This window comes from Hyperoodon ampullatus (assembly GCF_949752795.1).
Source record: "Hyperoodon ampullatus genome assembly, chromosome: 5".
NCBI lineage: Eukaryota > Metazoa > Chordata > Mammalia > Artiodactyla > Ziphiidae > Hyperoodon > Hyperoodon ampullatus.
The window spans coordinates 46,742,583-46,757,469 of NC_136918.1; the positions used below are offsets into that span (position 1 = coordinate 46,742,583).

Genomic DNA, 14,887 nt, shown 5'->3' on the forward strand with positions numbered 1-14,887 from the left:
ACATGAAATCTGTTTGGGGAAACCAGGGCAAAAATAAAAGTTTCAATAACAAAAGCTTTTTAAAATAGCCATTCCAAATGCCCCTCCTCCAGGGAAGCTCCCCGGGGAGGCAGATGCCTTTGATCTTCTCGTGCAGCCTGTGCTGCCCTCGGGTAGAGCTCCTGGTCGTGCAGACCCCGGGCCGTGGGCTTCTGATCTCACTCCGTGTGTGTTCCTCAGCTTAAGCAGGTGCTCCTGAGAGGCTGAAGTGTAGCCCCGTGGTTAGAGCACAGGTTACAGGGTCGGATTTGGTTTCTAGTCTCAGTTTGGTCATTCCTAGTTGTGCAGCCTGAGCAAGTTAAATTACTAAACCTCTCAGTGTTTCAGCTTCCTCGGCTCATTGCTTCAGGCTGCTTTTAGGCATTGTTTAACAGAGGATGGGGATTGGAGCTGTATTTTAAAAGGTGGGCAGAATTTGGATCCTTTTGTGTAGCCAGGCTGAAGGTGAGAGGCATTTAAATTAGTATAGCCATCATTATTAGTAAATTCTGATTCTGACATTTCTTACACTTGACATAACAAAAAGAGTCCAGGCTTAGAATCACTCTGACCTACTAGTGAGTGCTTGATTGACCACTTAGAAGCTGTTAGCGCCTTGGGCAAATGACTTTCTTTCAGACTTGATTTCTTTGTGTTTGTAAATGGGAAAAGTGATACTTGATTTGCAGGGTTGTGGTGAATTAAAAGTAGTGTGTGTGAAGTACTTACAGTTTTGGAGCAGTCACACATGGTCCATCCTATTTCCATCTTTTATGTCTTCTGTATATTAAAGGTAAGTCATTGATCTACATTAAATAAATTAATCAGCTATTTTAATATGCTGGATAGTAAATGACAGTGGCATTCAGTTTTTAAAACGTCAGCTTGATATCATCATAGTACTTGGCATTTGTATGTCGTACTGTTTGAATGTTGGACCTGGTTTGTTTTTCTTTTCCCCAGATGGTATATTACTTATGGTCATGAACTCATTTGGAAGAACAGGGAGCCTCTAGTGAAAATTTGGCATGAAATGAGGACTAACGGCCCCAAAAAAGGAGGTGGCTCTAAGTAAAACTGGGGTTGGACAATACTGGTACGACTGGTCCATGCTGCCTGAAGCCCTAGGAATGCATCGGCCCTGGAGTGACCACATCTTTGCTCCTGCCTGGAAGACACTGAGCATCTAGCTTTCCCAGTATTTTAAACTATGTCCCCAGTACATGTCTCATTAGAAAATGAATTATGACAAAGTTGTGAAATAAAGGTTTATATCTCTAGTTTGTAAACAGCGGGTATATGTCTCTTTTGAAGAGCACTAATGCTGCCCTGGAATCTTGCTCTTCGTTGTTATATTTAACATAGTTTGAGTACATGGAAAGGTCTGATTGGAACTCAGAGGCGCTTATTTCTTAATGTTGGCCTTCTAGCACCTCTGCTAAATATTTACTCTTACTTACCTACCCCTTTCCTTGCTTGGTTGACAGGTAAAAGTTAAGAGCATCTTCTCTCTGGCATGGGTCTGAAATAACAGCTGCAATATTTTCTAAATTTTCCCAAAAAGGTAGGTAATGTTTCGTGGCAGTGAGTGGCATATACAGAAAGATACTTTTAGGTTTTGCTTTCTAGGTTAAAATTGTAGCTAAATTAAGAATTAGAAGGAAGTATCTTGGATAAATTCAGACTTGAATCTGAGCCTAATAGCATCTTATGTTGGAAAATGTAGATTCTTTGAAGTGGAGCATCATACTGACATAGCAGACAGTGGTCGTCATCATAGCTTCACTGTAGTGGAACTCACTTGTCCTCATGATTGAGAATTATTTCTAGGAAATGCGATTTGAGAATTTAAAAGTTTTTCTTGAAAGGATTTATAGAAGAGTTTTTGAGTCTTTTGGTTGATCTCAAAAGGTTATACCAAATTTTGCACCTTGTGCTAGAGAGGGCCGGGCTTGCATGGTGGCGGGCACGGAGCGCCTGGCTTCATGACAAGGAAGGGAGTCGTGCTCACCTCACACGGTGTTGAGAGCTGAGTGGCAGCATGTGCCCAGCACATAGGAATTGTCCAGTTATAGTGGTTCCTCATCTTTTTCCCACCAAGCCAAACTCTTGTCTGTTGCAAAGTACCGGTCATTCTTGCCAGGAAGGGGACTCTCTTCTAGTTTAGAATAGTCTAAACTAATGTCACTTTAAGGAGAGAGAATTTTTGTTAACCCAGCCCTCATTTTGCCAGTAAGGAGCCAGGGCAGTCGTGTGTGGGAACTGCCCAAGGTCACACTGCTGTGCTTTGACATTTCTGAATATGTAGTTATGCTAAGAACCCTGTGCCTTACAGATGAGACAAGAAGTGTTTTTCAGAGATGGGATGGGAGGCTAAGATCACATGGACATTCCATATGGAGTCCAAAATGAAATTCATGTCGTCCGTGGGCAGATCCGGAAAACAGGCAACAAAGACATGTCTGCTCTCTCTGCTTTGTGATGTTTAGAGAAGGAACGTTTGGAAGGTCAAGTTACCTACCTGTGAGAGACCTTGGGAGGTTAGCACCCAGCTCCAGAAGCACAAGCCTAACTGTCCATGGCTTTGGCAACTGTCCCTACTCTCCTGTTTGCCCGCTGGGGTACCTTGCTTTCTCATCTTGGCTTCTCTGCTGGCACGTGAGCACCCCAAGGCCGTGCTCTGCCTGGCTAGCGTGCCTCTCAGCCTATGCCACCTCCACTGTCCTCCGAAGTGTGGGATCCCAGGAGTGCACTCTTAGCTGTCTCGTCTCTCTCCATTTCTGTGGCTTCATTTATCTCTGTGAGGATGTCTTCTGAGGTCTGGACCCACTGAATAGTTCTAAGCTGTCACTCAGTATATATGTCTACTTTGTAGACAGTATGGAACTATGTCCCAGGCATAGTTCCAGGTCCTCGGACCCCACTACGCAGGCACTTCAAATATGACTCCTGGCTTAAGCCAGAAACCTGGGGCCATTCTAGATTTCCCTCTCTCACCTCTCATTTCTAGAATCCAGCCCCTTCTCTCCACTCCCAGTGCCTTAAGTTCAGTCCCTTGTCTCTAACCTGGACTGTTGTTAAGATTGTTCTCCAGCTGCTCTCTAAAATGTCCTGTACTTCTCCACAAGGCCACAGAGTGCTAAAAACACTTTAGTCATTTCCTGTTGTCGCCTATGAAAACTCCCTAGTGTGGCTACCAAGGCGCTCCGTGGCCTAGCCTCTGCTGCCTGTGGCTGAACCCTTGGCCCCTGGACCCTGCATTCCCACCTGACCCCACTACCCTCCCTCACTACGGGCGGCGAGTCCAGGCCCCTGGCCCTCTCTCCGCTGTTGGAAAGCTCTATTACACTGCTTTCCACGTCTGTCACCCACTGCACTGTAAACCTCCTGAAGGCACCCAGCATTATTCCAGGCACATTGTAAGTGCTCTTTGACTGTTGTTGAGTGAATGAAGAAATCAAAACAAGAAGGGCTTCTCTTTTTTTTCTGCAGAACGGAGTGTTTTAGTCACCAGTCTCCCAGGTGGCTGACCCAGGCCCTGGCACACATAAGTCACACAAAGCCAGCGTACTCTGAGCAGGTGTGTAATCTCCCAGTGTACTCAGGCTCCTCTGCTGCTGCCTCTTGGGCCATGGCCTGGCCAAGGCAGCTGAACTGCTGCCACTTTGGGCAGTCGTTGTGTCACTTTACTGTGCCTTCAAGCTAAGATAGGCAGTGGTTTGGGAGAGGAATCAGTCGTTGTGTCACTTTACTGTGCCTTCAAGCTAAGATAGGCAGTGGTGTGGGAGAGGAATCTGTATTCTGATGGCCAGGGCTGTACTGCAGCCCTCCCTCTGAGGTGCAGGCTGGATACTGTCCAAGTATATGCTTGAGATGGAGCACTGGGTAATTAGTGCTGTTTCAACAGTGTTACTAGTAATTGGTCTGCACTGCATACTGAGGGCTAGTGTCACATATTCAGGAAGCCTTTGTGTGTGGCCAGGGAGCTGTTTGATACCCTGTCCTGCGTTAAACAGACTGACCTATAGCCTGGAGGATTACCTGTACTTAGCTCTGCGCAGGAGGGAGAGAAACTTTTATAGCATAGTGGCCAAAGATTTGTGGCAGCTTTATAAGCAAGCCTTTATGGCCATGCTTTAAAATTAGGGATTTTAGGCCTCAGGAAATATCAGTTGAGGGCTAATGCCAATTCTAGGTGGAAGCTGAATTGCATGTCCCAAATTTGGCATCATAACGGCTGATTCAAACCCGCGTTCTATGGGAAGCGCGGCCCCCAGTCTTCCCTGTGATCCCCTCATCGCGCGTCTCCCCCTGCGTGCCCACGAGCCCCGCGCAAATCTGGCAGCCACGGCTTGTCCCCTGTCGGCGGGGTCCAACAGACCCTCCGGGAGGCGGGCTGCAGCCTGGGGGCTGGCGGAGGGCGATCAGCTAGAAATTGTCGCCATCCGGCCGTCAGCCTCTGCGAAGCCAGGTCTAAATTATAAGAGAGCATTTAGGGAACTTTGGATTAAATTATGAGACATTCTTCAAGTTGGACACTTGTGCCTCCGGGCGGTTTCAGTTCCTCCAACCCCAGCCCCGTTTCTGCACCCCTCCAGCCTTACCCTCTTCCTTCACCGGCGCCCCGCTCCAGCCCTGCACAGGCGGCCCTGGCCTCGCGGGGCTGTCGCCCAGCCCTCCGCTCCCTGGGTGGCCACCCCTAGGCCGGGGGGCGGGGCTGCGGCGGAGCCGGGAGGGCCGCGAGGGCGGGGCCGCGGGCGGGGGCGGTGCGGGCCCGGAGCGCAGGGAGTCGAGCAAGCGCCAGGCGCCGGGGGCCGGCATGGCGTGGCCGTGCATCAGCCGCCTCTGCTGCCTGGCGCGGCGCTGGAACCAGCTGGACCGCTCCGACGTGGCCGTGCCACTGACCCTGCACAGCTACTCCGACCTCGAGAGCGAGGAGCCGGGCCTGGGCGGTGCCACCTCACGCAGGGGCCCGTCCCCCGCAGGCGCGCGGGACCCCGGCCGGGACGTGCCACTTACTCAGTACCAGCGGGACTTCGGCGTGTGGACGGCGCCCGCGGGGCCCAGAGATGCAGCACTGGGGCGCGGGCCGGGAGCGGGCGGCCGCAGGATCAAGTCCCCCGCGCCCTACAGCCGGGGGGTCTACGTGCTCCCCGTCGGCGACGCAGATGCGGCTGCAGTGGCGACCACATCGTACAGGTATGAGGCTGGGGGCAGGGGAGCGCATCGTACGCAAACCCCGTGGTCCCAGGAGACTGAGCTGGGGAGCCTGGAGGACCAGGGTGGGCGGGAGAGAGGAGGCGCCTGGAGTCCCCATCCCACACGACTTCGAGAGCTGCGGGCGGCCTCCGAGGTCATCCCCTTTGGTTCCTGGCACTGCCAGCGTCTCCTTCGATGCTCCCCGACCAGACTCGGAGTGAGCGAGCGAGCACCTCCGTGGCGGCGAGCTCACTACCTCACTCGCTGCCCTCTCGGGCAGTCTTGTGGACTGGTTAATTATAGCTCTGCCATAGGATGGGCTACTGGGAAGCCCAGAATGTACTGATAATAGAAGATGTCAAAAAAGATGCAGAACGATACATCTGCTACTATTTGTGTTTTTAAAGGGGTTATTGATATATACGTATCTGCTGAAATAAGCGTAGGATGTCTCTGCATGGATGTGTGAGAAAATGGTAACCTTTAGGGAGAGGAAGAAGGGGAAGGACTTGTGGATGTTGCCAGGGGTGGAAGGAGACTGAGGGACTTTTCACTCTGCCCTTTTGAACCACTGCTTTGTTTTTTTGTTTTTTTCTTTTGGCTGTGCCACATGGCTTGCAGGAACTTAGTTCCCCGACTAGGGATGGAACCCACGCCCCCTGCAATAGAAGCACAGAGTCCTAACCACTGGACCACCAGGGAATTCCCTGAACTACTGCTCTAAAAAAAAAAAGTACATGTATTACCTTTAACAAAAAATTTTAGAGAAAAAAATTTCCCCTTTGATCAGCATTCTTGTAGCTAAATCTTTGCTTATACAATAATTTCTTTAGTATGAATTCCTACCTGTGGAATTAAGGGCCAAAAGGTATGAACCTTCCCCTTCAATTTTATTACTTTTAAAATCAACTTTATTGAGGTATAATTTCCATATAGTAAAATTCATCCATTATAAGTGTACAGCTGGATGACTTGTATACACCTGGGCATCACCACCATAATTCAGACACGTGGAACATTCCGTCTCCCCAGAGGTTCCTTCACGGGCATGCAGGTTTTAAGGAACTCGATGGGGAGTGGCTGTTTCAGGATGGGTCTTGTGTTCAGGGACGTGTGCTCAAGCTGAGCTGCAGAAATGCAGCCAAGGATGTCAGGGGCAGGGCAGACACTGAGCCGCAGCACTGGGGCCCCAGCCAGGCAGTGGACGGTGCTGACTGCTGCACGATGGGGCCCTGAACCAGCTGGAGGGGCCTTGAATGGTGACAGGTCTGGAAGGCCAGAGGTCCTGGGTGTGCAGAGCCTTCAAGTGGCTGATGTTCCAGGCACAGACGGGGGGGCGGAACTTGCAGGGAGATAGCTTCAGCTCAGAGAAGGAAGCGCTTTCTAATAATTAGAACTGACTGCGATGGGTAAGGTCACGTGGTGCTGATCTCCAGCTCACTGGAAGTGTCCAAGCAAAGGCTGGACTTTTAGAAGCCGTCCCTCACCCTTGCTGAGCAGATGGCAGGTTTGAATGTCCTGCTGGGTCCTTCCAGCTCCAGTGATACTAAAGGTACTAGTTATTACTCTCTGCTTGGCATGTACCAGGCACCAGGCTTAGGACTTCCCACAGATTATCTCCCCAAGACTTCACAATAACGCCCTGGAATAAGTTCAGTTCCTGCTGTCCCCATTCTATAGATGAGGAACTTGAGTGGCTGGCACGAGGTCACGCAGAGCAGAGCAGAACCCAACCCAAGTGTCTTGCCTCAGAGACCACATCTGTGCCCCCAACAGGTTATCATCCCCTAAGATGCTGCCTCCTCTGAATCAGGTAGTTGCTTGACCTGTGTCCGGCAGTGGTGGAAAAGTGCTGAGTTGGGCAAGAGTTGGTACTCACTAGAGCTCTCCTTCCTGGTATATAAACTTGGTGGGTCACTTGGCCCCTCTGACCCGTTCCTCATCTGTAAAGCAGAAATAGCAAGAGCTTAGCTGCCTGGGTCACCTGGCAGAGACATAGGACCACTGCTGAACTTGGCTCCCCCAGCACCGTGCGAGCCAACCTCGGGGACCCTCCATCTCCCAGCTCTACTACTGGAATGAGCAACTCCATCCCGCCTGCCTTCTTGAAAGATGCACATTACCTAAGCGAACTATTTAAAGAAATTTACAAAGCAAAGGAAATGAACAGATCCAGAGAGCCCAGGGATACGAGTACTCCTGGCTGCTACTCTCCACCCCAGCAGGTCCTGCCTCTCCTGGCCCTTGGTCTCCAGGTGAGAACTGACCTGCCTCTTACTCACTCGGCCAGATGGGCAGCGGGTCCTGCCCACTGCCAGCCTGGGTCCTTCCTCCTGACCAGTTCCTCCCAGAGCCTTCCCTCCAGAATTCGGTGTGTCAGCACCCCTGGCCCAGTCGTCTCCCTCTTTCCTTCCTGGGTGTCAGTTAAAGGGCCAACAGTCAGAGTGCTAGACTTGACTCCCACTTTTCCAAGTGCCCATCAGGAAGGCTTAGGGAAGTTCAGGGATTTGTTTGAAGCCATGTTGGCCTGAGAACCCAGGCCTCAGGATCCTCAGTCTGGGTGCTCTGCAATGCCCTGGGTGGCTCCCTGCCCCTCAGCAGGAGGGACTGTGGCCCTCAAGGTCCACCTGAGGCTCACATGAGGTGGACAGTGGTGGAAACTGCTTGGTAAAGGGAGGCACAGTGAACTCAGCTAGTCATGTATTACCTCCTTGGCAGGCCATTAGCCTGCCCTCATCTCCTGGGCAGTCACCAGGCCCCGACGAGTCTGTCTTCAACGTCCCTTCTCCATCCCCACTGCAGGCCCCCCTCTCACCTGGGCTCCAGCACCAGGCCTGCCCCACAAGCAGCCACAGGCACTGCCCTAGCCCCTGGCTCTGGTCACTTCCTGCTCTGGGACCCCTGCAGCCACCCTGGGGCAGCGGGCTTGTGCTGCCAGACCCAAGGCTCAGCTCAGTGTGGGAACAGAAGGGCACACCAAGGGGAGGACCTGCTTCCGCAGGAGAAACAGAGTAGCAGATGGCTCGGGCAGCTGGTCTCTGAAACCTTGCAGCCTTGGAAGTAAAAGTTATCCAATAGGGCCTTGGCCCAATTCGCCTCCTGGTACCCAAGTGCTGACCACAGACAGACACAGCTGCTCCCTACACACGTGTCCTGCCCAGTGGTGCCCAGCTGTGCCGCTAAGGAGAAAAGGCTGCTTTGTTGACCTCAGGGCCTGAAACCCGGCCAGGGCTGTGGATGGGATGAGATAGGCATGGACCCTTTTCCTCAGAACATCGCCTTGGCCAGCGGCTCCTGTGGGCACAGGAGGTCTCTGCCATTTAGTAGGGGAGTTGATAGAATTAAAATAGTTTTTTTTTTTTTAAGAGGAACTGAAGAATTAAGTCTTTGTCAAAAGAATGCTACTCTGAGCACTTGGAGCTAGGCCGTGCCAGCCTTGTCACATCCCTCCAGGTAGCCAACACCTACCCCCTGTGCAGACCACCGTCCTCCCTCCCTGCTCCCACACATCAGTGCCCGCGGGCACAGCACCAGGCTGTCTTTAGTTTCTTGAGATGGTCACTGCGATTTATACTCTTTTGCAGGAGTTAATAAGACAAGTTATTAAAAACTAAACACAACACTGAGCCTCATTTTCTTCCTCAGTTGTAACCAGGTATGGAGGACCGTGCAGTGTGCTGTCCAGTCCGGCACCTCCTCTGGACATAAGGGCCACCAGCAATGTGGGCTGCAGGCGAGCGACTTTCGCTGGTCTGGGCCTCTAGGGCCCCTTGAAGTGGCCCGGAGGCAAGACAGGGAGCCCTGGAGGACAGGGCTGGAACGTGCTGTCTCTGAGGCCCAGCCCACGCCGGGAGCTCGCAGTTCGGGATGAGTAGGATCCAGTTGTTGACTGAGCTCTCTGCTTACTCCCCGTGCAGCCTGTGCCACGCTCCCCAGCAGCGTGAGAGAAAATTCCCGCTGGAGCTGTCTGGGGTACACTTCCTCTGCTAGTTCTGCCTTTGTAAGGGGAGAAAGGAACATCTGCAGCCAAAGCAGCATCTCAGCAGTGGACATTCTGGAATATTCCAGAAGCACAGGGCAAGGGCCGAGGCCTTTGAGGGGTCAGGGGAAGGGACGGGTGACCCTGTGCAAGGTTGTGATGTGTTCTGTTCCAGACAGGAATTCCAGGCTTGGACTGGAGTGAAGCCATCGAGATCCACAAAGGTGAAACCTGCCAGAGTCATCACAACCCACAGCTCTGGATGGGACCGCAGCCCCGGGGCTGGCTTCCAGGTCAGTCCGAAGCTGGTGCTGCAGGGCGAGGGGCTGGGTGCCTGGCTGCAGGGGATGTGAGGACAGAGGCTTTTCTTCCAGGTTAGGGACTAGGAGTCAGGTTTGGGTGGTGTAGGATGGCATCATGCCAGGGACAGTGGTGTCTCAGCACCCAATTGTCCCTCGCGAACAGAAAGCCAAGGTGCTGCTTTGTCATTAGCCACATGTGTGTCCCCCTAGTGTTGACTTCTGGGGAGCAGGGTGTCCCCTCCCTTCTAAATCCCAATCTTACCCTTGACCACTGAGCCCTAGTGACAAGCTGTCCAGGCCCCGGCGTTCGTGTAAGGAGGAGCTGGAAGGGAGGTAACCCAAAAGAGGCTTCAGGGAGAAACGAAGGTCCATGTGCTCCATCTGGCCAATGTCCACTAACGCAGGAACCCCGCATTAACTGCAGACCCTTCAGGTTAGCAGTCCCAACTCTCGAGGACAAAGAGGAGGGAATTTTTTTCCTGGAGCTGTGGGGAGGGGGAAAGTCGAGGGAAAGGCCCACTGATCTGTGACCACATTTCATTTTCCAGGTCCCTGAGGTGAGGAAGAAGTTCGCCCCTAACCCCTCAGCCATCTTTCAGGCCTCAGCTCCCCGGATCCTCAACGTGTGATTGCCCACGGAGAGGAGCGAGCAGCCACAGAGGATCAGAACCCACTGCCCGGGGACTGGGGTGAGGTCTCAGGACCAGACGGCCCCTGCCGTCAGAGGGGGAGGGTCCTCCGTTCTCACCGTGGGGCACTACTTCCTCTCCAAGCTGCACGAGGCTGCGGGCGGAGCAGGCACAGAGGGACACAGCACCACCCAGCTCAGCTCTGGGCCTCAGAGACGTGTGCGGAAAGCTTCAGATCTTTTTTAATTGCCTCTTTTGGCCACCCTTCATTTTTTAAATCTGAAGAACTTGATCCATTCTACTGTGAACTGAATTGGTTGTTGGGGGCTGAGGAATATGGACGTAACAGGTCCTTGAAAGATCCAGTAATGTCCACGTTGTTGTTTTCACAGGCTGCATGATAATTTTATAACCTATGGTAACCCAAGGTGGTGTCCTTGGATAGTCCCACCAACGGCCCCACATGTTCAGGCTGTAGAAGAAATCTTAGGTTATCACCTGCACGTGACTCATGATGCTAAGTAACCAGGAAGAAGTTTCCCAAAGAAGCAGAATATCAATCATAGAGCTTCAGTTTTAAAGACAATTTCTTTATGGCCAAGACGACCCTGGTTTTAACAAAACATTTCTTGGGGTGAGTGAAGTACTGAGTGAATGACATTTACCTTAGTATTACTGACTCCAGTTTTGTTTCCTTAAAATACTGATGACTAGATGGGAACTACTATACTGAGAACTGGGAGCTCCTTTGGGAGAAGGGTGGCGTTAGCTTCATTCCCTGAAAGACCTGAAAACGTCATCTCATTACAGGGAGCTCACTAGCTGTTGAGGCAGCTCATTCTGTTTTTGGAAGGCCCTCTCCTTTCTTGACAAATTCCAGCCAGTGCAGCCACCTGGAACTAGCCTGGTCCCCTCTTTGCACAGCAGCCCTCGAAACATTTGAAGGAGTTTGTGTTCCTTTTAGAGATGAGAGGCACAAGCTAAGGACAGTTTTGGTAAGGAAGCTCAAGGATTTCCCTTTGGATCTTTACCCCTTTCCAGCCCTCAGGTGGCTTAGCCAGGTAAGCATTTACTTTCACCACAGGAGGTGGCATTCAGGTTTTAGAAGCAGCTCAGAGCGGAGGTGGGGCCGTGTTTCCAGCTCAGGCTGCAAGGGGCCGTCAGCCCCCTCAGAGGTGCTAGCTCCCAGCTCTGGCACGTTCCAGCAAAGGAAATGCTCCGAGAGAGTCATTTTAAAGGGAAAAGCAAAACCATATGCTTACACAAAGGGTTCTATTATTTCAGACTTCATTGGTTTGCATGTTAGATGCTTCTAAGGGAAAAGAGACTGCGTGCTGGGCATTCTGTGAGAAGCAAACAGATTAATGGTACAATCTCAGATTTTACTAAAACACAAACATACTGTTTAACATTTCTTTAAATTAATTATAAACACGAACGCCTTCTCATGTCTTCCTTTATCTTCTCTTAGTAAGAGGACTTTAATGTGCCATGGCTACTGCTGCTCTCCCTTGGAGGCTTGTAGATTCTGAGAACGCTGACCCTGGGCTGCAGTCACACTGGTGTCGTATGTAGTAATTTTTTTTTTTTTAGATGTTGGGGATAGGAGTTTATTAATTAATTAATTAATTTTTGCTGTGTTGGGTCTTCGTTTCTGTGTGAGGGCTTTCTCTAGTTGTGGCAAGCGGGGGCCACTCTTCATCGCGGTGCACGGGCCTCTCACTATCGCGGCCTTCTCTTGTTGTGGAGCACAGGCTCCAGACGCACAGGCTCAGTAGTTGCGGCTCACGGGCCTAGTTGCTCCGCGGCATGTGGGATCCTCCCAGACCAGGGCTCGAACCCGTGTCCCCTGCATTAGCAGGCAGATTCTCAACCACTGCGCCACCAGGGAAGCCCTGTAGTAATATTTAACAGAACCCACGAACTTCCTCTTTTACACTTACTCATTTCCCCCCAACCCCGCTAGGAGCCTAGGGTAAAAGGACTGTCTTTGAAGCTAGTCTTGGGCTCAAATCTTGGCTTCTCCACTCACTAGCTGGGAGCAGTTTAAGCTTCTGTTTCCTTATCTGCAAAGTATGGGTAATGCCACTCCCCTCCCCACCTCCCCTAGAGAATGTGTTTATGTGCAGTGTGCTTAGTACAGTAAATGGCCAACAAAGCACAGCTGCTGTACTTATTCTCTCCTGCCCAAGCACCCCTTCCCGGGAAGCTGCTTTACTCCCATCTGCAGCTTTGGTCCATCTGATGCCACTGACAGGCCCTCTCAGTAGCCCCTGCCTGTGTCACACCGCATAGCCAGCCATGCCAATCCCTCCCCCAGAGCCTGTCCCAAGAGGCCATTCACTGAGCTGGGGGTAAAGCAGGCTGCCCCATGCTGGCAGTGTTGGCACTGCAGCAGCAGTGGGAGCACCAATGCCTGAGAGAGGCCTGACCTCTGGAAGGCATCCTGCACACCCAGGAACAAAGAGCTTTTCAAAAACACCCCAACCCAACAGCCTTCCTTACTAGACTTCGTTAATTATTAGATCTGGATCTGAAGCAGCAGCTTCCTCCCACTAGGTCTTAATAAGGTCTTAACATTATGTTACCGGAGTCGCCTTCAGAAGCAACTGAGATAATAGCAGCCTCAGCCACGTGGTCCCAACTCACCCAGGTCATATGTATGACACAAACAGACGAAGACCGAAAGGAACGCGCTGGAATACTGATGGTAGCTATCTTTGAGAAGGGGAACTATGGATAATTAAAAATTTTTTACACCTTACAATATTTGCTAAAAGTTTCTATATAATTAGCATTTCTATATTAAATTAAAAAGCACTTTAATCTGCTTGTTAGGTAATTTTAGCCAAAGGAAAGAGTTCAAATTAATTATTCCATGATCAAAGTTAGTGCTGCAGTAGCAGCCTTGACCAGCCGTGAGGAGGCCCAACCACAGGGAGGCCCCTGGGTCCTGTCACCCACAGTCAGTCAAGACTGATGGCTCCGTAGTGAGTCGAACTCAGAAAAACCCATTACAAACACTAATACTTTCATCCTTGTAATAACTCCAGGATTTTTGGCCAAACTCCAAAAAGCAGCTTTTGAGAGAACCTTGGCCATGCAGCCCACCCTGGGCCAACGGGGGACCCTTTGAGCAGGATCAGCTCCGCTGGCCTCACTCACACAGGCGCCTTCAGTCAGTTAAGAAGGAGTCCCCGATTAAGGTACTGTGACACTGTCTGTCCCGTGGCTCCTGTCAAAACTGTGGCTGACACAGTAACATTCAAGAAGGGGGCCTAATCAATGCCCCTATTCTCCTTCCTCCAGACCATCAGCTCCCTAAAGGTTGACACTAAGTGAAGCCTGGTCCCAAGAAAGCTACATACTTGGAATGTATCACAGGGCCTCCTCCCCAAAGAACTTCTTACCTTTGAAGAACCAAAGCTTTCAAAGCTTTTAGTTCTTATTAAGGGTGGATATAAATAGTCATTTCTGAAATATTTCTGTACTTGCTGCAAATTTTTGGCCACTGTGATAGCAGATGGTCCCAGCAGGACTGGGTCACAGGAGTAACTTCTTTCTGGCCTCAGCACAGACCCATTCTTGCCAGGCGAACCAGTGTGCTTCTTGATTGGACAACAGGAGCTGTTTTACTCTTTGCCTTGGCTTTGAGGAGGCTCTGAGCTCAATCAGGTAGTTTTCCTTTGCTCCAAGCTGTCAGAAACCACTATGGCCAGGAGCAACATGCATTTTTCCAAAACTTTTTCAGATTTTTATATAACCGTAATCCTTATTTTAAGTAGCTGCAAATTCTTTTTGGAAAGAAGTGGAAGAATTAATTCAAGTACACAAACACCTATACCTTTGCCTCATCCCAGCTCTTTTTGACCTAATGTAAGAAAAAAGTGTAGTGCTCCAAACTCAGAAAAACCCATCACAAATACTGAAAGATTTATTGTAGATATTTTTGTTACACAATTATGTTACATATTATGATACAAATACATTTGCAACATTAACATATATGGGGACTGTTAAATCGCTTACTATTTCTTTTGCAAAAAGATAATTTCTTGAGGCTTTCACACCTGTAATAACTGACTCTGTTCTCATTTGGATCAAATCTTCATCCTTTAGATCTGAGTCACAGTCCACTGCTGAATGAATCTACACTTGCCCATTAACCTTGCTTGGAGTATTTTATGTATGGAATATCTCAGCCTTTACTACTAAACTGTTTTATTACTAAGCCAGGACATGCCCTCTGCCTTACTGAGTAATTTCCTCTGCAGCTGCAGTCCTCAGATGCTGAATAAAGGGCAGGTTTCTCGTAGTTGCCTCCCTGCCTTCTCCTGACTCAAACATCTAGAGGATTCATGAAAACATGAATTATGTTGCTTGGATAAGTTTCTTTGGCTCTGACTCACAGCTTTCAGTTTTTCTTGGAGCAGATTCCTAACTGCTGAGAATAAATTCTTTACTTCTACACAGACTGTCAGGAAGATTGGGATAAAGCATCTATAATGAAACTGGACATCATGCAGGGCACGGCTAACTTTCCTTTTTCTGCCCACTTCTGCCTGCCACTGAGATGGCCTCTGCCTATGACACAATCTGTTCTCACTGCTTCTGAGCACTGACATCCCTGTGTCTTGGCTTTGACAGTCCTTTCTCTACCTTTAAGGCACTCACAAGTGTTTAAAACACTTTTCTTCTCGGGAAAAACTTGACAGAGAAGAACAAGACACCAAATCCACTGCATAGGTTGAACTGTCCGA

At 50.3% G+C, this 14,887-nt stretch overlaps 2 protein-coding genes across 6 annotated transcripts in view; both read left to right on the forward strand.

Moving 5' to 3' along the window:
• The window catches only part of PARL (presenilin associated rhomboid like), a gene marked incomplete at its 5' end in the record, with an annotated part of 56,570 nt that extends 55,271 nt beyond the window's left edge, over positions 1 to 1,299 (forward strand). For all 5 annotated transcript variants that reach the window (XM_079704849.1, XM_079704851.1, XM_079704850.1 and 2 more), the window contains one exon: positions 982 to 1,299. In XM_079704849.1, coding sequence (XP_079560975.1) covers positions 982 to 1,093 — 112 coding nt within the window. In that variant the 3' untranslated portion in view covers positions 1,094 to 1,299. The remainder of the gene's footprint in view (positions 1 to 981) is intronic.
• A 3,538-nt stretch (positions 1,300 to 4,837) lies between these two features.
• MAP6D1 (MAP6 domain containing 1) lies at positions 4,838 to 10,127 on the forward strand (the record flags this gene model as incomplete). Its single annotated transcript, XM_079704856.1, has 3 exons — positions 4,838 to 5,217; positions 9,372 to 9,489; positions 10,047 to 10,127. The coding sequence occupies 3 exons, from the start codon at positions 4,838 to 4,840 to the stop codon at positions 10,125 to 10,127; spliced, it is 579 nt and encodes a 192-aa protein (XP_079560982.1).
• Between the last annotated feature and the right edge of the window lie 4,760 nt (positions 10,128 to 14,887).